General features: G+C 33.7%; 1 protein-coding gene across 6 annotated transcripts in view; it reads right to left on the bottom strand.

Annotated features, from left to right (window-relative positions):
• The window catches only part of MTHFD2L (methylenetetrahydrofolate dehydrogenase (NADP+ dependent) 2 like), a 145,782-nt gene that overhangs the window by 104,287 nt on the left and 16,333 nt on the right, over window positions 1-25,162 (bottom strand). For 4 of the 6 annotated variants that reach the window (XM_055384793.2, XM_031010427.3, XM_055384794.2 and 1 more), the window contains exons 2-3: window positions 24,724-24,908; window positions 24,011-24,133 (exon numbers count right to left, since the gene is read on the bottom strand). In XM_055384793.2, coding sequence (XP_055240768.2) covers window positions 24,011-24,133; window positions 24,724-24,908 — 308 coding nt within the window. Of the gene's footprint in view, window positions 1-7,726; window positions 7,869-7,964; window positions 8,054-9,148; window positions 9,243-17,595; window positions 17,723-18,544; window positions 18,704-24,010; window positions 24,134-24,723; window positions 24,909-25,162 lie in introns of those variants that run through there. The other 2 variants (XM_055384797.2, XM_063705315.1) reach the window with 2 other exon arrangements.

Below are 25,162 nucleotides of genomic sequence, written 5' to 3'. Positions count from 1 at the left end.
GACACAAGACAGTTCTCCTAATAGGCTTCTATTAAATACTTTGAATATTGGAGATTAAAAGGGGTTTGTTAGTGTTAAGAATAGTCATAACATCATGAGTTCTTAGCTTCCTCTTAAATGACATAACAAAAAATCTAATATAAAACACACACGCACACACACACATCTTTTCTCTAAAGCATTGTCACAGTGAAATAAAAAATATTACTATGATTTGCTATATGGAAGAAAAAGAACACAACCTGAGTAATAAAGTAATCAAATGAAATATGGGATGCCAATCATCTCATTTTTTAAAAGTAAGTATAGAAATATAAAATAGGCTCCTACTACTCTATGCAGAGTAGTTTAAATTATCACTAACCTAACAATTAACCCATGTGCCTAATATACTAAAAGTATATTTTCTATGTAAAAGTTTATTCGGCCATTATATAATGCGATTTAGACACAATTCTTTAAAACATTATAAAAGTCCAAGTTCAAACTTTTCAGAAAGCTATGCCTTGGGTTTTATATCTTTTGTATTCTAAAAGTGTGCTACTGCTACCTTACTTTAAGTCAAGCTAATTAACCATAATTAGATTACAAAAGTCCTTGAAATATATAAAAGTATTCATTTGAATCATATTCAAATAGAAACTGAGTCTTTGGAAAGTCTCTCCATTCAATAGTTTTTCACTTTTAATAACTGCATTCAGTCTAGAATGTTTTAGCAGGGCCTCCATCTATTTTCTCTATAGCTTGAAGATCATCATATAGATTCTAGTCAAACTTTTAAAAGAATACATATTTAACTTATTACATGAGGGTAAAAATACTGGTTCTTTTTTAAAAAAAATCTAGGTGATGATGATGATAAGTCATTTTTAAATCACCTACCACTCATGCGGAAGCTTCATGACATGGATATTTTTTACAATGAAATGAAAAGCTTTATAGATGAAAAGAAAAACAACTATATTTGGAGTATCTATTTTTAGCTAGGACTCAAATTAGTTTATTTCTAAGTTCAAAACTGGCTAATATATGCATGGGCTGCGCTACTGATTAAAAAGAACTCAAAAAGGACTCTTTGTAGATTTTAAGAACCATTCTCCAAACAATAAGCCTGAATTACACTGTATTTTGCCATCTACCATTTTTTGCGCTCCCATTCACTGAAAATAACATTAAAGCTGTAACAAATATTTCAGTTCACACACCAGCTGAAATACTTGAGAAGAAATGTAAGCATCTGAAAATGTGGAAGCCAGAACTAGAGACTGGTGGTTACAGATCTGTCCTCTTGCATATGCCAAGTTCAACTCAGATCATAATTCAGATCACCATTTTGGTTTGTCTTAAATATTTAAATATTAGTAGTTTAAAAGACAGATGAATGGACATACAAAATGTATAGCAGATTCATAAAACCTGAATCTAAAAGGAAAAGAGCTTCATATGAGTAGATGAAAAAAGTGAAGATCATAAAAATCCAGAAAACCAATTCATTTATCATTTTTATGTAACTCTGCTATCTCAGCAGTGTATTAAATCTAACATATATCTTTTTCCAGGAGAGATCTACCTATTACTATGTAGTATACAGTATATAGCAATAATCTGAACTACTCTATCTACATTTAAAAAGTGCTTTACAATGATTATATTACCTTTACATCAATTTCCTTTTAATCTTCATAGTTACTGGGGATAAAAGTAGAAAAGGTATGATCATGCCCATTTTAAAGACAAGTTCAAGGAGTTAGAGTCAATCTCAAATCACTACTAAGAATCCAGAATTTAAATCCATATCTTTTTGTTCTAAGATCAGTTTTTCCTTTTGTATCATACAGAAGTCATAATAAATATTAATCATTTTAAATACCATTAAAAATTAAAATCACAGAGGCCTCCCTCCCAACTCCTAATAAGACATTTGATAACTCTAAAATATCCCAAGAAATGTATTGTTTCTCCTAGGGCTCCAAATATAACACTATTCCTAGATTAAGTAATACTTGTCTAAGCACATGCAAAAAAGCATCAAACATTTTACATTTAGGATTACAGGTAATCCTACTTCCTTTTGTTATATGAGTAAGAGAAATAAATACATTTCCTGTTTGTGACTGACTGCTACTAAAAGTCTCCCAAAATCTCACCCTTGGGGCACATGACTTGAACAGAAAAAACAATCGTGAGACTCAATAGCATCAATTTTCTCACAACAGTTATACAACATGTTTGATTCACAGGATACATTGGTAAACAACAAACCATTTAATATCTTACCCAAATGAATGATAAAACTGGTTTTATTCACTTTGTGTTTTCCTCCCTTCTATTTAAAGTTATGAGAAGCCATTAAATCATGCTAGGAAAAACAGAAGTCATCAAATCAAAATCTGAACCACTGTAATAAAACAGCTCAGATAATGCCTTTAGGACACTGTAGATTTACTATATTGAATGAATATATCTTTTGTATGGGGTTTTTTTTTTTTTTTTTGAGACAGAGTCTCACTCTGTTCCCCAGGCTGGAGTGCAGTGGTATGATCTCAGGTCACTGCAACCTCCGCCTCCTGGGTTCAGTAGATTCTTCTGCCTCAGCCTCCCGAGTAGCTGGGACTACAGGCACGTGCCACCATGCCTGGTTAATTTTTGTATTTTTAGTACAGATGGGGTTTCACCATATTGGCCAGAGTGGTCTCAAACTCCTGACCTCGTGATCCACCACCTCGGCCTCCCGAAGTGCTGGGATTACAGGCATGAGTCACTGAGCCTGGCCACTGAATATATATTTTTGCGATGTATTTATAATATGCTTAATTGCCTTTGGACAATGAACAGAAAAAAAAAGGAACAAACAAATTACTGGCTTATTTTTCACCTATAGATTTTTACAACATTACTGTTTAAAAATACCACCTTCCACTTCCCCCACATCTGTTGGATAAGTGCAAGCTCATCCGTATAGTAAACATTGTGTCCTTTAGCTTATTTTTCCTATAGTCTCTTCTCTGTGTGTTCCATACCTTTACCTACCAACCATCATCATCACATGCCCTCCACCCTAGTCACACCAAACCATGTCCTTTCCCAAAGCTCTTAGCATTAACTTCTGCATTGCTATTGCTCATGATGATTTTTTTCACTACTAATCCTTTGTTCTCAGTTTTTTTCACATCCTATTCATTCTTCAATGCATTGATCAATTGCCCCCTGTTGAAATGATCACAAATTGAAACAATATTTTTTTCCTCTGCTTTCCCATGGAACTGCTATAAAAAATACTTAGCACACTAGTTCAGTTAATGATATTAGTTGTTTAATTATCTCTATCATTTATGAATGTGAGCCTTTTAGGACACAGTCTGTCTTAAACTGATTCACTTATAACTACTCCATCTCAGTTGATGGTGTGAAAAAAAAAAATCTTGGGCCCCCAAAATCACTAAGCTAAAGGGAAAATTCAAGCTGGGAACTGCTCAGAGCAAATCTGCCTCCCATTCTATTCAAAGTCATCCTTCTGCTCACTGAGATAGAGGAATGTTCTGATTGCCTCTTTTGGAAAGGCTTGTCAGAAACTCAAAAGAATACAACCATTTGTCTCTCACCTACCTGTGACCTGGAAGACTCCTCCCCTGCTTCAAGTTGTCCCCGCCTTTCTGGACGGAACCAGTGTACTTCTTACATATGTTGATTGATGTCTCATGACTCCCTAAAATGTATAAAACCAAGCTGTGGCCCAACTACCTTGGGCACATGTTTTCAGGACTCTGAGGCTGTCTAATGGGTGCATGTCTTCAACCTTGGCAAAATAAACTGACATTTGTCTCAAATTTTCAGGGTTCATAATGGGAAACCCATCCTTCTGTGCTACTTGCCAAGAAAACCAGGAGTCATCTTAAATATCCCTCTTTCTCTCACACCTAACATCCAAACCATTGGAAAATCTGTTGACTTTCTTCATAATAATATATCTAGCACTTTATCAGTCTCACCATGTTCATGATACTACTCTACTTTGAGTGAACATTATTCTTCCTGTCAATTCTTGAAACAGCCTCCTAATTAGTTTCCTTCTTCTATATGTGCAACCATACAATTTATTCACAAAACAGCAATAGAGTTATACCTTTGAAGTACATATTTGATCACATTGCTTTTCTCAAAACCCTGCAATGTTATTACCTTAAAAATTGCAAACAAGGCTCTACATGATTTTTACTGCACCAAAACCATAGCTATGTGTCTAATCCCATCACTGGTTACTCTCGTCTTCTCTCAATCTGTGAGCATCAAGCTGGTCCCCTTGATGTTCCTTGAAAACATGAGGCATTTTGCCACCTTAGCTATAGCTTTCTATCTGCCTGGAAGGCTTTCCTAAAAATGAACTGTCACCTAGGCTAAATCCCTCCCTTCTTTCAAATGTTTTCTTAAATACCACATTCTCACTGTTAAAAGAAAAACTTCAGCCAAATTAAATTTAAAGATGTTTAATTGAGCAATGAACAATTAACGAATTGGGCAGCCCCCCAGAATCACAGCAGATTCAGAGAGACTCCAGCACAGCCAAGTGGTAGAAGAAGATTCGTAGACAAAAAAAGGGACACGACACACAGAAATCAGAAGTGAGGTACAGAAACAACTGGATTGGTTACAGCTCAGTGTTTGCCTTATTTGAACATGGTTCGAGCAGCTGGCTACACTTGATTGGCCAAAACTCAGTGATTGGCACAGGTGTGGGCCACGATTGGTTTACACCTCCACTTGTTATAGTTCACAATATACAGAAAAACCTTCAGGCTAATCTTAAATATGTAAAGAGGCAGCTTTAGGCTAAACTTGATTAACATCAGTGAGGACAATTCTGACCACACTATTTAAAAATGTAGGTTCAGTTTCTAGTGATTGTGAAGTAGCTTATATTGGACTAAACTTCTTACAGAAAACAACTGCAAACTTCAGTAAAATCATTTGAAAAAATACAAAAACAACTATCTGAAAAAAATGGAAAGTCACTAAAAACAAACAGATGTAGAGGAAAGTAGATAGCTGAAAGAAAAAAAATCACTGAAAGAGTTCTCCACTTTAAAAGCTTTTCTAGCCACAGGACAGCTAGAATTTGCATAGAAATATTCAGTCCTACTTGCTTAAGAAATCAAAAGATGAAGTTTGGGGCTAACACCGTAGTTGAAAATTGAAGCGATATATCCAGGAAAGGAGAAAGCCACAGAAAGGAGTCCCATACATTGTATACAAATTCTGTATCTCTGAATGACCCCTGAACAAACACACAGGAAACAAATCCCAAGAAGCTCATCTAAGGATAAGATAACTTACCAGAGATTGTACCTGTGGTTCACCAGAGGAGAAGCAAATCTTTAAGTCCTCAATCTGATACAGGCATTTATAAAAAACTTTACAATTAACATCCTACTTAATAGTGAAATACTGAACCTTTTCCCTCAAGATCTGAATAAGGTCCACTCCCACAATTTCTAGTTAATGCTTTGTTGGAAGGCCTAGTGGATATAATAAGATAACAAAAAAATAAAGAGTCATAGAGATCAGAATAGAATAAGTAAAATTCTCTGATCACAGATGGCATAGTTGTTTATGCAGACCGTGCTTAAAAATTTATAAAACAATTAATAGAACTAATAAAGTGAATTAAGCAAGATTACAAAGTCAATATAAGAAAACAATTGAATTCCTGATACAAGTAGTAACTATCAGAAAAATGAAATTTTATAAATACTCTTTACAATAGCTGACAAATCATAAAATGCTTAGGAGTAAATTGTTTAAAATTTGAGAATAACATCTATAATAAGAACTACAAAAGACTGCTGACAAATGACGTAAATAAATAAAAGGCATACCATGTTCATAGATTGGAAGACTCAATGATGGTAAGATGTCAATTCCCAAACTGATTTATAGAGTCATTGCAATCATCTCAATCATAATCCTATGTGGTTTTTTGTTAGATTCTTAAATGTATATGAAGATTTAAAGGACTTAGAATATCCAAAGCAATCTTGAAAACAGAGTTAGAAGATTTACAATACCTGACTTCAAGACTTGCTACAAAGCTACAGTAATCTAGACAGTGTGATACAGGCATAAGAACAGACAAATAGATCAATGGAACAAGAAAAGAGAGCCCAGCTTTAGAGTCACACTTATAGAATGTGAATGCCACAAAAATGCCATAGTAATTCAATGCGAAAGCAAAGTGTTTTCAACAAATAGTACTTGAACAGCTAGGCAGCTATATTGTAGGGGGTGGGGTGGCAAAACTTACTATGACTATTTCATACTACACAGAAAAATTAACTAGAAATCAATTAGAAATCTAAACATAAAAGTTAAAATTATATAGTTTCTAGGTGAAAATTTAGAAGAATATCATTGTATGCTGGGTGTAAGAAAAGGTTTCTTAAAAATAACACAAAACACATAAAGCATAAAATAAAAATACCACCAATTAAACTTAAGAAAAATTAAAATCTTATGCTCATCAAAAGCACCATTAAGAAAATGTACAGGTAAGCTAAAGACTGGGAGAAGATATTTGCAAAACACCTATCAGTTAAAGAACTTGTAACCAGATATATAAAAAAACACTCAAAGTTAAATCATTAAAAGATAAATAACATTTTAAATAAATAACATTTTAAAATAACATTTTAAACATTTTAAACAGCAACTTTACAAAGTAAGATATTGAAATGGAATATGTATATGAAAAAAATCAGAACAGTGGTTACCTGAGTGTGAGGATGAAAGAGATAGTGACTGTCTGGGAAGGGGCACGAGGAAACTCAGTTGACAAAAATGTTCTATAATATGATAGGGGTTTAGATTACATGAGAGTTTGCATTTTTCAAAACTTATGGAATAATACATATAAGATGTGTACATTTCAATGCATGTAAATTTCACATAACATAAATAATGAACCTTAATGATGTATACACTAAAGTTTTAGGGGTATATTAAGTGTTCTTACCTTTAAATGCTTCAAAAATAAAATGGATGGGTGAAGGAACAAATGGATAGGTATGTGACAAAACAAATATAGCATAATGTTAACAACTACAGAATCTAGTCTGAAGGCATATGAGTGTTCATTGTACCAGTCTTTTAGTTTTCCTGTATGTTTGAATTTTTTATAACAATATGTTGGGAGGCGGTCAGATAAAAATACAACCTGTCCTCCAACATCCTGATCCCTCCTACCATGATCTACTTCTTCCTTTTTCCGAAGCATATCAACATCTAGTAAATATATTTGTTTATTTATTATATTTATTTTTTTTTACCGCCTCCTCTGCTACTCAAAAGGACAGAAATTTCTGTCTTTTTCTTTTTCACTGATCCACAGTACAAATAATAGTGCCTGGACCATAGAGGCACTCAATAAATATTTATTGAATAAATAGCTACTATTAACTCTAATTTATAGATGAAGAAACTGAGACAAAATTAGTGGGCAGCTGGACACAGTAAGAAGAACAGGCTGCCATAAGGAAAATATGTCTGATCCTTCTATATCCTCTAACATCCTCCTTTTAAAAATACAAAGAGGTCAGGCACGGTGGCTCATGCCTGTAATCCCAGCACTTTGGGAGGCTGAGGCAGGTGAATCACGAGGTCAGGAGTTTGAGACCAGCCTGGCCAACATGGTGAAACCCTAAAAATACAAAACCCTAAAAATACAAAAAATTACCTGGGTGTGGTGGCAGGTGCCTGTAATCCCAGCTACTCGGGAGGCTGAGGCAGGAGAACTGCTTGAACACGGGAAGCGAAGGTTGCAGTGAGCTGAGATCAAGCCAATGCACTCCAGCCCAGGCAACAGTGCGAGACTCCATCTCAAAATAAATAAATAAATAAATAAAAATAAAAATATAAAGAAAAACCAAAGGTGGCTTACGTTAAAAATCATTTTTTTATATTGTTGCATCTACCTTATTGACTATCTGGTACTATTACATCCTCCAACATAAATTTAAGGTGAAAGATTCATGTTTCTTGTTTTTCATTTACTTCTTCCTTTCTGGACATGAAAAAAAAAAAACCAGGTAAAGCTTTATGCTAATAGATCAAAGTCCACATCCTGAGTGTGTATACAATGCCCTTGAAAATTCACTCATTTATTTACTCAACAAATATTTACTGAATGTCTACCATATTACCAGTAGGGGTTTAGAATATGTAAGTGAGGGCCAGGCACAGTGGCTCACGTCCACACTTCAGGAAGCTGTAATCCCAACACTTCAGGAGGCTCAGGTTGAAGGATCACCTGGGGTTAGAAGTTTGAGACCAGTCTGGCCAACATGGTGAAACCCCATCTCTAGTAAAAATACTAAAATTAGATGGGCATGGTGGCCGGCACCTGTACTCCCAGCTACTCAGGAAGCTGAGTCAGGAGAATCACTTGAACCCAGGAGGCACAGGTTACAGTGAGCCAAGATCACACCACTGCACTCCAGCCTGGGCAATACAGCGAGACTCTGTCTCAAAAAAACAAAAAACAAAAATGAATATATAAGTGAGGCAAACAGACAAAATTCTTGCCTCTGGAATTTATATTTTAATGGAATAAATGTCTGCCTACTCAAACTACCTATAGTCTCTCAATGATTTATTTTCTAAGAGTAAATAAGAGATACTTTTGGAAACTGTATTCACTGTTCTCAAGCCAATAAATATTTAAGTTACACCCTCTGGGATCTACATCAAGATTTCAAGACAGCAAATACTTATCAGATGCCTACCACTTTCCCAGTATTATTTAAGAATTGTTTCATCATCAACGGACAAGGGGACAGAAAAGGAATGGGAACACACTCTAACCTCGCTGAGCTACTCCACCCCAAATTCTGAGAACACAGTGGAGCTTGGAGGTAGACTGGAAGGAGTTCTCTAGGCCGGAAAAAGGTGGGTCTGGCTCTCCACCCTTCTGAGCCTCTCCTACAGCCACGAAAACTGCCCCAGGATGTCCCCAGGCAGGCTTACTTCATAGGATGTAAAAAAATAAAAAATAAAAATTAATGAAGTTGGAACCTACACATCACGCAAAGGTTGCTAACCTTTACCCTATATAATTATCTTAAGTGACTTGAAGAGTATATGGAGATCCTAAAATTACCTTGTTCTTGTAAGCAATGTTAAGGACACCTTGGTTTATTGAGCCCTTGGTAACTTCTGTCAAATATACAGTACTGTCCTTGAAATAGTGTATTCTATAGAAGAAAACACTTAGATTAGTGAACATGCCAATTCTATTAAGCTTCTTTTAAACACACAAGGAGAAAGAAAAGATGTTTTTTTGGGAACCTTGCTTGCAAACTTTTCAAGGACAATGATTTATTCTCAAATTGCTTTCTGACTATTTGGTCAGTACCCTGACTAAAAGGTACCTTTTCCCCGGGTACCTAGTACAGAGTTACATAAATTCTAGGTAAATATTTGTTGACCTGGTAAATGAATGATGAGGGTCAGAAAACTATCATATAACTAGATATTTTAAAATACTTTCCACAGAGAAATATCCATCTTCCATAGGGCCTTTAGATTTTGGTAAATGCTTTGTCATCATTTCAAGCTGAATACACTCAAAAACAGATGAGGATATAATGGTAAAGAAAAAAATAAAAAAGTAACTTGTTCAAAAAATTCATGATTTTGAAGATATTGTGAAAAGTAAATCATCTCAAGTTAGATGATATAACAAATTTTTGATAATAACTGTTCAAAAAGATGTAATTCCATAGATTTGAGCCACTAAAAATCTCTGGGCATGGTTTCCACATGAATATGAATGAGAGAGAGAGACATAAGTGGCTATAGACACCAACCAATCCCACTGCTATGTAAATTATATCTCAGTGATTTACTCACCTTCCAGTGTAAACCATTAATCTTTTTTAAAAAAAAAAAAAAAAAAAAAAAAGGGGAAGAAAAACACTGCTTGCTCAATGCTGCCATCATGTGGTTAACATACTTTACATGCAAGAGAGTGGTCTTCACTTTTCTTCCCCTTGCTCATAAATTCTTTGATATAAACCTCCCTCTGAGAAAGTTTTTCTTTTTAAGTTGGATAAATAATACTGTGAGGATGGCTTTGCTTCTATGTGACTAAACAAATAATGTCAAAAAGAATTTGAAACAAAATATTGGGTATTTTTTCTTTGAATGAAATTCAAGTGCAGAAATCGGATTAATCATAATTCATGGGCTTGTGACACAACCTCAATATTGGTCCAAACACAAAGCAATTTAAATTAGTTTTTCATAATAAATTAGGCATATGCAAATCTACTACCCCAAACAAAAGTTATCGCCTTCACCTATATTTAACCTTAATCTATATTTAACCTTGTAGTCTACCCAATTAGTCCATTCTCTGTCCTGCTCCAAACAGATGTAAATTTCATCCTGAGTCCTGTGCCTGTCATTCTTTTGAGTCCTTTACTATATAGTTTTATTGTATTTTTTCTATTTCTAGTAGATTTGCATTTTCGATAAACAGCTTTATTGAAGAATATTTGAATATAATAGACTGCATACATTTAGAGTACAATTTGATAGGTTTTGATATATGTATACACATATATATACATATGTATACACATATATATACATATGTATACACATATATATACATATGTATACACATATATATACATATGTATACACATATATATACATATGTATACACATATATATACATATGTATACACATAGATATATATACCTATAAAATCAGAATCCTAGTCAAGATAATGAACATATTTACCATTCTGAAAACTTTCCTCCTACTCTCTTCATAATCCTTTCCTCTCTTTCCTATCCCCTCAGCCCCAACTATCTATAAACATTTGTTATGGACTGAATTATGTCCCCCCAAAATTCATATATTAAAGCTCTAACAGTTAATGTGATGGTATTTAGAGATAGGACTTCTGAGGCCAATTAGATTTAGATGAGTTCATGAGGGTAGGCCCTTGTGATATGATTTAGTGTCCTTATAAGAAGAGAAACCAGAGAACTTGCTGGCTTTCTTCATCGTGTGAGGACACAATGAGAAGGCTCTGTCTGCAAGCTAGGAAGAAACTTCTCACTAGAACCCAATCACGCTGGCACCATGATTGCACACTGTCAGCCTCCAGACTGTGAGAAAACACATTTCTGCTGTTTAAGCCTCTCATTCCATGGTATTTTCTTATGATAGATGAAGCAGAGTAATACACCACGGATATGCTGTCAATTCATTAGTTTTCATTTCATATAATTTTATTTAAATGGAATCATAGAGTATATACTCTTATTTGTCTAGATACTTTCACTCAGCATAATTACTTTGAGATTAATCTATATTGTAATATGCATCAATATTTTGTTCCTTAATATTGCTGAGTAGTATTCTATTGTATGGAATATCACAGTTTATTTATCCATTGACCTGCTAATGAACATTTGGGTTGTTTCTAGTTATCACAAATAAAGATTCTATGAACATTCATATACAAATACTTGTATGGACATATGTTTCATTTTCTTTTGGGGAAATACACAGGCACAGAATGGCTGGACGTGTGTGTGTGTGTGTGTGTGTGTGTGTGTGTGTGTGTGTGTGTGTGTTTAACGTTTTAAGATACCGCCAAACTATTTTCCAGTTTTCCAAAATGTACCATTTTGCATCTCCACTACAGGAGAACATGATGGTTACTATCCCTCCACATCATCACCAACACATAGTATAGTCAGTTGATATTTTAATTTCAGCCATTCTAATGGGTTTGCAGTAGTATCTTGTTAATACTTTTCATTTGAATTTCCCTAATGACTAATGATGTTGAACATCTATTCATATGCTTATTTACCATTTGTATTTCTTCTTTGAAGTGTCTGTTCAAATACTTTTACCATTTTTGCTCTTGCTATTCTCTGTGTCTGTCATTATTTTTAGAAAGTTTCAGCGATGATTATTTCAAAAGTTTTTTCTGTCCTGTTTTCTCTTCTCCTGCTATCCCAAATGCATGTACCTTTTGAAAATATCCCACAGCTCTTTGACATTCTATTCTGGAGCGGTTTGGGTTTTTATTCCTCTTTGTGTTTTATTTTGAGAAATTTCTACTGGCATAACTTCAAGCTTACTGATTCTTTTCCTGGCCATTTCCAGTCTACAGTTGAGCCCATCAAAGCATTCTTCATTTCTGTTAGAGTGTTTTTAATTTCTAGCATTTCTTTTCTAGATATTCTTTTGCATTTGAACATCTGATTGTTCCAGCCAGTACTATTTGTTGAAAATCGCATTCTTTTCTGTACTTATTTGCCTTTCCACTTTTGTCAGAAATCAGTTATCAATATAAGTGTGAATCTCTTTCTGGACTTTCTATTTTGTTTCATTGATCTGTTTTTCTATCTTGATTCCACTACTACATTGCTTTGCTTACTGTAGCTTTATAACTCATTTTGACATCACGCAATGTTAATCCTCCATGTTACTCATTTTCAAAATTGTTTGGACCATTTTAGGTCATTTGCAGTTCCATATGAATTTTACTCAGTTTCTCCCAAGTTTTTACTAAGGTCACCTTGAACCTACAAATCAGTTGGAGGAAAATTGGTATTTTAACAATATTTAGTCTTCTGATCCATAAACATGGTTTATTAATCCATTTATTTAGGCCTCCTTTAGTTTGTCTCAGAAACGTTCTGTAGTTTTTAATATATAGGTTTTTCCCATCTTTTGTCAAATTTATGCCTAAGGATTTCATATTTTTGATGCTATTATAAATGTATATTTAAAATTTCAATATCTGGTTGAAAGTATACAGAATAAAAATTGATTCCTCTATATTAAGCTTGTATCCTTCAATCTTGCTAAACTCACTTATTAGTACTAGTAGCTGTTTTGTTTTTTTTTTTTCATGGATTCCCTTGAATTTTCCACAGGGACAATCATGTCATCTGCTTTTCTTGACTTATTGTGCTAGTTAGAATTTCCAGTGCAATGTTAAATAGACATGGTAATAGTGGACATCCTTGACTTTCTTGATTGTAAGAGGAAAACATTCAGTGTTTCATAACCAATTATGATGTTGCCTATAGATTTTTCATCATACATTCCCTTTATCAGCTTGAAAGAGTTCTCTTCTATTATTAGTTACTTGAAAGTTTCTCATCAGGAATTGATGATGAAATTTATCCAATACTTTATCTGTATCTACGGAAATGATTATATGATTTTCATTTTTAGCTTGTTAATATGGTAAAATATATTGTTTATTGTTCTAATGTTAAATTGTATTGGATTCCTGAAAGAAAACACATTTGGTCATGATGAATTGTTTTCTAAATTGTTGGATTTGATTTGTTAATGTTTTGTTAATACCTTTTGAATCTATCTTCATGAAGGATACCGACTCGTAATTCTCCTTTCTTGTAATGTCTTCGCAAGGTTTTTAGTATCAGAGTAATGCTGGCTTCAAATGTGTTAGAAAGCATTCCCTCTTCTTTATCACTATTCTTCCTAAATATTTGGTAGAATTCACCAGGGATGCCATCTGGACATAGAGCTTTCATTGTGGAATGGATTTGAACTACAAAGTCAATTGCTTAACAGAGCTATTAAGACATTTCTTTTTGAGTGAGCTTTGGTAATGCATATCTTTCAAGGAAGTTGTCCATTTCATCTAACTTGTCAAATTAATTGGGATAATGTTACTCAGAATAGTCCCTTATTGCCCTTTTAATATCTGTAGAATCTGTAGTGATATTACCACCCTAAGTCCTGGTATTGGTCAGTTGTATCTATTCTTTTCCTTGATAGGTCTAGCTTTTGGTTTTACTGATTTTTATTAATTTTCTATTTTACATTCCATTAATTTCTGCTCTGTTCTTTATTATTTCTCTTTTTTTGTTTTTATGTTGTGTTTAATTTGCTCTGATGTTCCTACCATCTTAAAGTATAAGATGAGATTACTGATTTCTGACCTTTTTTCTTTTCTAAGATATGTGTTTAGTGCTGTGTATTTCCCTTAAGTACTGCTTTAATAGAATCCCACAAACTTTGATGTGTTACATTTTCACAAAAAGTTCAAAACAATTTCAAATTTCTCTTTCATTTTCTTATTTGACACAGGGGTTATTTAGAGGTATGCTATTTACTTTTCAAATATTTAGGGATTTTCCAGATTTTTTTGTTTTTGTTTTTGTTTTTTCGAGATGGAGTCTCGCTCTGTCGGCCAGGCTAGAGTGCAGTGACTTAATCTCGGCTCACTGCAAGCTCCGCCTCCCCGGGGTTCAGGACATTCTCCTGCCTCAGCCTTCTGAGTAGCTGGGACTACAGGCATCTGCTACCACGCCCAGGTAATTTTTTTTGTATTTTTAGTAGAGACGGGGTTTCACCATGTTAGCCAGGATGGCCTCGATCTACTAATCTCCTGATCTGCCCATCTTGGCCTCCCAAAGTTCTGGGATTATAGGCATGAGCCACTGTGCACAGCCTTCCAGAAGGTTTTGTTACTCATTTTTAATTTAATTCCATTGTGGTCAGAGAACATGTTTTATGTGACATGAATTCTCTTAAAATTGAGATTAGTTTTATGGCCTAGAATGTGGTATATACTGGTAAATATTCTACATTAACTTGAAGAAAGGGTATTATCTGCCATTTGGGGGAGAGTATTCTATAAATTTTAATTATGTCAAATTGGTTGATATCATACTACAAGTATTCTATATCTTTACTGATTTTCTGTCTACTTGTTTTCTCCATTATTAAGAAGTTTTGAAACATGGCTATAATTTTTTATTTGATTATTTTTCCTTGTAATTATATTAGCTTTTGGTTCATGTAATTTGAAGTTTTCTTATTAGGTATATAAGATATTAAGATTGTTATTTACTTTTGATAAACCAACTCTTTAATTATTATGAAATGACCTCTTTATCCCAAGTAATATTTTCTGCTCTGAAATATACTTTCATATTAAATAGCTCTTCCAGCTTTCATTTGATTCATGTTAGAATGGCATATATTTCCCAATCTTTTGCTTTAACCTCCCTGTGTCCTTACAGTTAAGGTGTAGTTTCATGTAAGCAACATACAGTTGGGACTTGATTTTTATCCAATTTGACAACCTCTGATGTTTAATTTGATTATTTACATTACATTTTCTAGGAATAAATTTAACATCTTTGTCGTCTTTTCTCCATTGTTCTGTATTCCTTTAGATTAACTGAGTATCTGTGATCATTCTACTTTTTCTTATCTGTTGGCTTATTAGCTATAACTCTTTGTTGTGTTATTTTCCATGGTTGCTTTTGGTTTCATATTATACATGTTTAACTTATCACAGGCTACCTTTAAGTAATATTGTCATTTCACATATATTACATGAATCAAACAATAATATTGCACCATTTCTTCCATACAAACTTTTGTGCTATTGTTGCCATACGTTTTAATTGTATGTTACAAACCACAAACTACATTGTTTTTGGCTTTGGTTAAACATTAATTATCTTCTAAAATAATCTGAGTAATAAGAATAAGAACAATATATTATAACATATATATACATGAATAATATATATTTATTCAGGTAGTTACCACTTCCAGAGCTCTTAATTCCTTGGACAGATCCATATTTCCATCTAGTATCATTTCCATCTAGGTGAAGGAATTCCTTTAATATCTCTTTTTTGTTGTTGTTGTTGAGATGGAGTCTTGCTCTGTTGCCCAGGCTGGAGTCCAGTGGCATGATCTTGGCTCACTGCAACCTTCACTTCCCAGGTCCAAGCAATCCTCCTGTCTCAACCTCCTGAGTAGCTGTGATTACAGGTGTGCACCACAATGCCCAGCTGATTTTTGTATTTTCAGTAGAGATGGGGTTTCCCAATGTTGGCCAAGCTGGTCTTGAACTCCTAACCTCAAGTGATCCACCCAAAAGGGCAGGGATTACAGGCATGAGCCACCACACCCGGGCCTTTTAATATTTCTTAGAGCATAGGTCTGCTAGTAAATAATTGTTTTTAGTTTTGAGCCCTCTTCCTCACGTCTCATAAAAGACTTTTTGCCTTTGTTTTTGAAGGTATTTTCACTAGGTGTAGAATTTTGGGTTTACAGGTTTTTTTGTTTTTTCCTCTTAATACTTAAAGATATTGTTCTATTGTCTTCTTGCTTGCATTGTTTCTATCAATAAATATTCTGTCACTGTCCTCTTTGTTCCTTTGTATGTAATGCCCTCCCCCAACCCCCTTATTGCTTTTAAGATTTTTTTCTATCAGTGGTTTTGAATAATTTGATTATGGTGTTCTTTGGCATAGTTTTCTTCATGTTTCATGAGCTTGAAAGTTTGGTGAGCTTCTTTGATCTGTGAGTTTATAGGTTTTAAAAAAATCCGAAATCCCAGTCATTTATAAAAGGGTATTTATTTCTTATTCATGTCAAGTCCAATAAGAATTATATTGCCCTACTTTTTGTAATTTACAACCATCTGTAATACCTAGTTTCCAAGAACAATGCAACAGAAACAGAAGTGAAGGAGGAGGGCACAACAGCTTTTAACCGTCTCAGTCTGGAAGTGGTTCCAAAAATGTCTCTTCCTTTTACAATCTATTGTCCAGTAGTCACATGGCCTCAATCTAATTGCAAAGAGAAGCCCCAAAATATAAGAGGACATGTGGATATTTGGAGAACTTAAATTGTCTCTGTCACAGAAAAAAGGAGGTTCCAAATAGAGAACAACAGAATGAAAACAACTTAGGGGGCATGGGCTGGAAAAGCTTCCCCAAAGCAATGACATTTACGCTAAGATCTAAAGGGAGAAAGAACTCAGCCCTTGTATGTTTGAAAGATAACCAATATAGTGAAGAGGTCAGAGGCTAACACATTATTCAAGTTATAAAATATGCATTCCTAACAAGGCCTGTATACAATAGATACTATATAGCTATAGAAAACTTTCATGGGTGCGGGCACAAGATCTTCACCAATCTTGATCAGTTAAATTGTTTATGCACTAATCTCTTACATGTAGAAACATATGCAGAAGGATGAGACTTAACACACAAAAAAGTGGTGCTGAGAAACTACAGGATTCACTCATTTCTTCAACAGCATTCACTAATTGTCTAACAGATACAAGGCAGATTACAGGGTTATAATGTTTACTGCAATTCTCCCTATGTGGAATTATTCTATACACTCAAACACAGAACTGGGGTTTCTCCCATAGAGAAAGGAAATATAAATTCTAAAACAAAGTAAAATTAAAATTTAGAAACCATCTTGAATTAAACAGAATAAAATAGGAAAGAGTTCAGAATGATAAAAAAAAATTCCCACTCTGGTCAAACATTTTAATAATAATCAGTGTTCTGGATACATAAATTTGATAATTTCTCATGAAAAGTAACTATAGCAATACTTTTTTTCCCCAAATGAAGAAATGAGTTTTAGACAAATATACATATCTCCATGCTTACTAGTTAGGTCGATATCCACATTTTTATGCGTACTAATTATTCAAATATTTTATTTATGTTAAATCTGCGCTGTGAACTCAAACTCTTCTAACTCACCTTCTTTAGTTTTATCCTTTAATCCTATACTTCATTCTCATTTCTTTGTCCAATTCCCTTGAATAAACTGGAAGGTGCTAATCCTCAAAGGCTTCAAACTAGACAACTGAAGAGAACATTTGAAAATCTATTTCAGAAAAAGATAGATAAGATAGAGTTTACCTAATTGTGTTCCAGAAATAAATGAGAAGTAGACTTCTCAGAGAGCAAGTAAATACAAAGCGGGTAAGCAAGCATCTCTCTTGATGCTCTCTTAAATTTCTGCTGTAGGACTGTGATTATGGTACAAAGGATGCTACACTTGGTTCTCTTGACAATGCTCTGGTACTTACTCACTGAGTGAACTCACACAAGTTACTCAGTTCACTCTTTTTCCTTAACCACAAACCTCAGATAGAAATAGCATCTACTGGTAAGGATTGCTGTGAGTATTAAATGATTTATTGTATATAAAGCACTTTTGTACAGTGCTGGCATTAGTAAATAGTACATATTTACCATTCCTGACACGTGTAACAGCTGTCATGAAGTCACAGTTGTGAAATACCATATTAAAATTTCATTGAGTTGATAATTGTTTTTCAGCCTTAGATCTAAATGTTTTCACACAGTTCATATAATTTAAACCCTCTTAAATCAAATTCACCCTGCACCAAATTCTATTCTATAACAAATATTTATAGCAGAATTCCAGTGTGCTTCAAGTTTGTGAATATTATAATTTCCCTTTTATTATTCTAGTTTGAAAAGGATGCCACTGGTTCCCAGTTTTAAAAGACTAGTTTTCTAATTATTTTACTCTATATAAAGATACATACTGCAAAAATTTAACTTTTAATATGATATCAGTTTAATACATATAACTCAATAAAAGCTAAAAAAATAAAAAATAAAATGCCTACTTAGATGAAAAAAAGAATATAACATAAATAACAGACCCCTTTCTTACCTCGACAAAGTGATCACTTATTGATAAGAATCTCTGCACGGTCAGGACAGGAGTAGGAAAGCATCTGCATTCGGTCATTTTTATTTCTCCTTAGCTTTAGGGTCAGCTACTGGACAAACAGCAAGGCTGTGTACTCTTATATCCCGAGTATTTCAAATCCTGAACAAAGTTGCACAGCTTCTGAACATAAACAAGGCTTAGCTTGTGACAGCCCCAGTACCATTAAACAGGACAGAATTCTATCTCATTTCTTTGCTTCTTGTTCAAATGAGATGCATGGAAACTCCCTGCACATTCTGTTTAATTCTTATGCAAACCTGTCTTCAAACATTAGAATTATAATTCTAACTTGGAATTTATTTTACTCAAGACATTGCCCTAATTGTGAGAAATCTCAGATTTCTAATCATAAAATAATTTGAAATACACATTTACTAACCAAATTATAGAAAACAATTTTATATTATTAAGCTTGAAGGTGTAATCAACTAGACTCATTCATTTTTTCATTTGCTTATTGTTTAATTTGTTCATTATAACAATCTTATGAGATATACATAGGAGAGGCTGTATTCATCTACTTCTATACAGCCAATCTATCAAAATAACTAATCAGCTCCATTTATTCTGTAAAACATGAAGGCTGATGCCCAGCCCTTGCTGGACATATCAGAGAATAGTTAATAAACTATTCCTAACCCTATCAGTTGAGTTTCATAACCAAGAGACAATTTTTGTATTTCCCAGCCTGTCTTTGCCAGTTTTTTCATAGTAAATTCTATAACATAGGTAAAAATGATATAAATAAATGACAATGGAGTGCAAAAGGGAACAGTTCTTATTTGTAAGAAAACTAAGCTGAATGATCTGGAAAGACTCTCAAGAACTAAAAAGAATTAGTATGACTTAGATAACAGCAAGGCGACTTTGAAGACTGGGAGACATTTTGAAAATCTAGATGAATTTTCACTGTTTCACCGCAAACTGAAAATTACAGGCAATGAATTATAAGTATTATTAATGCCAGAAGACGATGCAGAAGTCCAATCAGTGGGCTCCAGAAAGCTTTTAATCTACGTTAAAGATTGATGAATGAATATTTAAATTATTTATTATATAACACAATGTTTAAGGTACATATGTATTGTTTTACAATTTTCTACTTTAACCAACTTTTTCTATTAACTAACAAACTATATGTTCCCAATATGTAGTATAAAAGATCGATTTTCAATTCTCTTTTTATGAGGAAAGGAAGACTCATCAAAGCTAAGTAACAGTCAGTAAATCACAAAGCCACATTATAAATTCAGACTGTATAGACCCATATTTGAATAATATCTTCTGCTAGCAAAAATGTACCAAAGCGCAATTACTAAAATAGAGGCTACTTTGAAAGGAATAGTATATTTAATATGTCTTTAATCCCATTGCTATCATTTTTAAACCTTACCAAAAAGAAATTATGAATAAAAATAGTAATACCATTATTGAACAAGGTAAAAAGCGTAAAAAATGTAGGTTACAAGTATGGAAACAGGGAAACCGAATGATCAGCAACTTGGTGGTTAGATGTGCTAGGAACTTGTATGTGAATGTTTGAAATATATGTGCTTATGTTATGCCTTACTATGTTCTGAGAGACAGTAAAACGTAACAAGAAGTTTAAAAGGCAGGCTCTGAAATCAGTTGATCTGGGTTTGGGTCTTGGCTTTACCATTTACTAACAGGTAATACTGGTCAATTCACTTAACCTCCCTGTGTCTCAGTCTCTTTAACTACAAAATGAAGACGATAATTCTTATCATATAAGGGTGTTCGTAGGATTCAATAAAATAATCCAGGTAAGGGAGTGCCTGCCACATAGTAAGCACACATGACTCACTAGATAACACTGATGTGCCAGTGAGGGTGCTAACATAATCGGTAAGAGTATTCTTGGCATGGGGGCCAGTCTGCCCGGATTCAAATCCCAACTCAGTTACTTAGCAACTCCATGAACTTGGAAGAAGTTACTTACCCTCTTCATGCCTCAAATTTCTCATCAGCAAAAAATATATAATAGCTCCAGCTTCACAGGATTATTGTGAGGATCCAATGGGTTAATAAATACAAAGTGCCATTTGTAATATAAATGGCATACAAAAGTGTCATAATGTAATAAATGTTAGCCACAATTTTGGCATTATTGGCTTTTTGGCTACATAGAAAACTGCCCTTTCTCAGAACATCCAGATTTTTTTTTTAATCACTGCGGTCACTTTAGCTCTATGCTTCTCACACTCTCTGTTTGAGACACTCAAACAATTTAGTCTCTAGCACAGGACTCAGGCAATTTAGTATTTAATACAGAGAAATCACCAGTGCCATCTAGCAGCGAGCTGCTAATAAATTCACCAAATAAGGAATGTTGCTCAAAAGGGGTAACATTTCTACAGATATAAATTTATTAAGACAAACAATCCAATGTAGTTAGAAATCTGTGACAAACTAAATGTAATGTAGTTTGAAAACTATGATTATTTTAAATACTTTTAAATTAACAAAGAAAAATTTGTAGATATGTGTGTTGTACAATGTTTTGACATATGTATACATTATGAAACAGCTAAGTCGAGATATGCATTTTTGTGGTGAGAACATTTAAAATCTACTTTCTCAGCAATTTGCAAGTATATAGTATGTCGTTATTAGCTAAGTCACCATGTTGTACAATAGACCTCCAAAACTTATTCCTGTCTAACTAAAATTTTGTATCCTTTAACCAACATCTCCACAATCCCCTCTCCAGTCCTCAGTCCCTGGTAACCACCATTAACTCTATGTTTCCATGAGTTTACTTTTAAAAATTCTACAGGTAAGATCATGCAGGTTTTTCTTTTTGTGCCTAGCTCATTCTACTTAGTATAATATACTTCAGGTTCCATGTTATAGCAAATGACAGGATTTCATTCTTTTAAAAAGTTGATTCTTATTTCATAGTGTATATATACAACAACATTTACTTTATCCATTCAGCCACTGATAGACACTAAAGTTGATTATGTATCTTAAAGTAACGCTGCAATGTGCAGCATTACTTTAGGAGTGCAGATGTCTCTTTGACATACTGATATGTCATTTGGATATATATACAGAAATGGAATTTTTTGATCATACGGTATTCTATTTTTAATTTTTTGAGGAACTGTCATGCTGTTTTCTCAAATGACTGTACCAATTTACATTCTAAACAACAGTGAGCAAGGGTTCCTTTTCTCTACATCCTTGACACTTACCTCATTTTCTTGATAACAGCCATCCTCACAGGTGTGAGGTGATAGCTCATTGTGGTTTTAATTTGCCTTTCCCTGATAATTAGTGATGTTTATCATTTTCATATACCTGTTGGCCATTTGTATGTCTTCTCTTAAGAAATGTCTTTTCAGGTCACTTTGTGTAGAATGGACATTTTAAGAATTAATGTTGTGACATGTTTATACAGTTATTGAAATGTCATAGAAATGCCAAGTAGAGAAAATTTCAAAAACTGCAAACTATAAGAAGATTGCTTGATAAATACAGTACCAACAGGAGATTCATTTTGAGTGAGTCAAACAATTGAGAAACACTGTTAAAATTTTTTGGACAGATTTGTGATGTTAATAAACTCCTGATCTTCTCTAGATCTCATTTTCCTATGATATAAGAGTGCTGCACGTGTTGAATTTTTTTTCTAGTTTTAAAGGTAAGTGATACTATCACTATACTAACTTTAACATCATTAATGTAAGCATTATCTGCCAGAGCATTTTTCTCAGGGGGAAACTGATAGCTTCTGAGATTCTTATTAACTTGATGATTTTTGTCAGTGCAGCTATATTGGAGGAAAAGAATTAGAAGTATGAATTTTTGATACAATGTAAACAGCACAAAAGCTATAACATATGCTAAGATATTACATTATATTGTTGGATAAAGAAAAATATTAATACCACATAAAGATCCCATATAATAGCATTATATAGCTTTACTTTTTGCACATCACAATTGTTAATCAAAGCTTACAGAACTCAAAACTACAAAGCTACTGTAACCTATACTATACCTGCAGTCCTCATTTTGCGCAGTTTAAATATGCACAAATTTCAGAACAACAATTTAGTTAAATAATACTAGTCCTCCAATAACACACTTCAAATTTCATAGTAATTATACAAGAGCTGCTAGCTCTTTAGTCCACAAATCACTACAGAAATAACAGATGAGATGATGATCAGTGACCAGTCATAGCACTTCTTTCAAATGATTGGTCACTGCACATTTACAGTCTTCAAACATAGATGGCAAAGTGTGTTTTCTCCATGTTTCCCAGAGATAAACCCACATGATATTTTACAAAAGTGGATAACAGACAGAGGGGATTAGCCTATAAAAGTGAAAGTATAGCAAAGAAACAAAATGTGATAATGCTGGGATGGAAACTGGATGTAAGTAGAAGATCTGAACAACAGCAAACAAAGACAAGAGAAACCTAGGCCTGCATGAAGTGAAGGTAAGTCTTACGTTGAAAAAGCCTGATAAACATAAAAAACAAAGTCATTTCAATAGGAATCTAATTTAATGTAAATGGAGTTGTAGGAGAAATAGCAGACCATAGAATGCTGACACTGAATCCTTTGGAGAGACGTAGTTATGCAGCCAGAGGAACTTAATGAGAGTGAATCCATCACACAAACGAGGAAAGTGATCGTAATAAAAAAGACAACAACATCTCAGATGAAGTGACGCCAATGTGAAACTTCACACTGAAATTCCTTCAAATGTTAAGGAACTCTCAGAGAAATTTCACAACATTGAAAGTAGAATAGACAAAATACTGGGAGCTAATCTAAACTTTGAAAGGAATATAACAGTTCAATTCACCAAGACATAGAAAAGATGCCCATTCCATATGATAAATTATAGAATTAGATAGAAGACAAACACTGCTCCAACTACTTCTGACGAGCTTTTGCAAAGATATCATACACTTTCTCAATGTTTCTAATGTTTCAAATTAGAGTGTACTAAAAAACATTAGTTTAGTTTTACTAATTATTCATTTCCCTATACATTTATGAACCACAGTAGGAGAGTTTTCAATGCTTTGATAAGAAGTTTTAAAGGCCCCAGAAAAATTGTTATTTTTACCTTTGATTATTAAGATCACATTACCTGGTTTCATCTTACATCGTCATTTTTAGGGTCCCATACTACTGTGCAAAGCAAGGAGTGTATGTATTGCCAATGCCTATATTTTACTTTCAAGGATTTTGTCCATGTAAGCACAAATCATTCAGAAATCACTATTACACCTATTACTAGTAAAATAGCTAGTCTCCTTCTGAATGTATTTTATAAATTACTTGCAGTATCATATGATGTTGAAAGATGCCCTTTGTTTCACTTTTAACAAAATCAGATAAATAGAGGAGCATTATGTACCTGGTAGTGGTAACTGAACTAATATACCACTGACTCTTGGGTCCATATTCAATTGATCAGTTATGTCCAAAAGTTCTTCCTGAGAAACATCCTTAGGTTTTAGAATGAGCTCACTACAAATACCTAGAAGAAAAACAGGTAGAGAAGGTCACTTGACTAACGGAATATGGTTTTTCATCAATAGTGTCTGACACAGTGTGGGACTGTTCCTACTGCAGTGAAAGGTTCTGATGTTCCATGCATCATCAGGAAGGATTTCTCCAATAGCACAGGTGTTTCCTCTTGATCCACATGTATTCTTTGGCCTGGAATGCCAGGTGACAATTTGTACTTGTTTGAGATAAGCTACTGTCAGTAGATTTGAAGAGAATAAAAATATCACTACCACACAACTATTAGGCCAAGTTTAACAGAGTGAACAAGCCAGGTTTATTATTTGATTAAAGCAAATATAATTAAAGCAGACCTTTTAGATGTAAACTATTCTTTGCATATCTTGCCATAGAATATAAAACACACTGAATTAACCCTATAAGAAATTTGAAGAAAAATCATATGAAATTAACATAAGCTTTGGTAACTGAATAATCTTTAATAATAATACATGCAATTAAAATGGCACTTATTTGATAATTATCATTCATAATTATCACAATTTGAAGTAAAAACAGAAAACATATTTAGTAGTAATTACAACTAAAACACATACCCACCTACAGCAGAGGCAGCTGTTATCTTACTCCTGACATATGTATGGCTTGCTGGGTTATCTCCCACTAAAATTATACTGAGGTGAGGTCTTCTGTTTCCAAGGGAAACCCATGATTCCACACCTCGCTGTATTTCTTTCTGGATATGCTTGGCCATTTCGGTTCCTGATATAATAATGGCTTCATGTCTGTGGAGAGCAAAACAATAAATGTAATACTAAAAAGAAAATAAGAAACATTCAACTGCACAAATTTAAGGTACAAAACTCAATAAAACCACCATGATTCTCCAAGCACCCAAAATTTGATTTTTTTTTTCAATTATAGTGACACCTACTCTTCAGGTTCATAAATATTTTATAATTTTGTGAAGGATTCCAACCCTGTTATTTAGTTCTACAGTATAATCTATCTGCTATAAAACGAATGTGTATGTCTCTTC

Source organism: Gorilla gorilla, chromosome 3 (genome assembly GCF_029281585.2).
Source record: "Gorilla gorilla gorilla isolate KB3781 chromosome 3, NHGRI_mGorGor1-v2.1_pri, whole genome shotgun sequence".
Classification (NCBI taxonomy): Eukaryota; Metazoa; Chordata; class Mammalia; order Primates; family Hominidae; genus Gorilla; species Gorilla gorilla.
The sequence above is the reverse complement of the archived record's forward strand: the minus strand, read 5'-3'. Positions and strand labels throughout refer to the sequence as shown.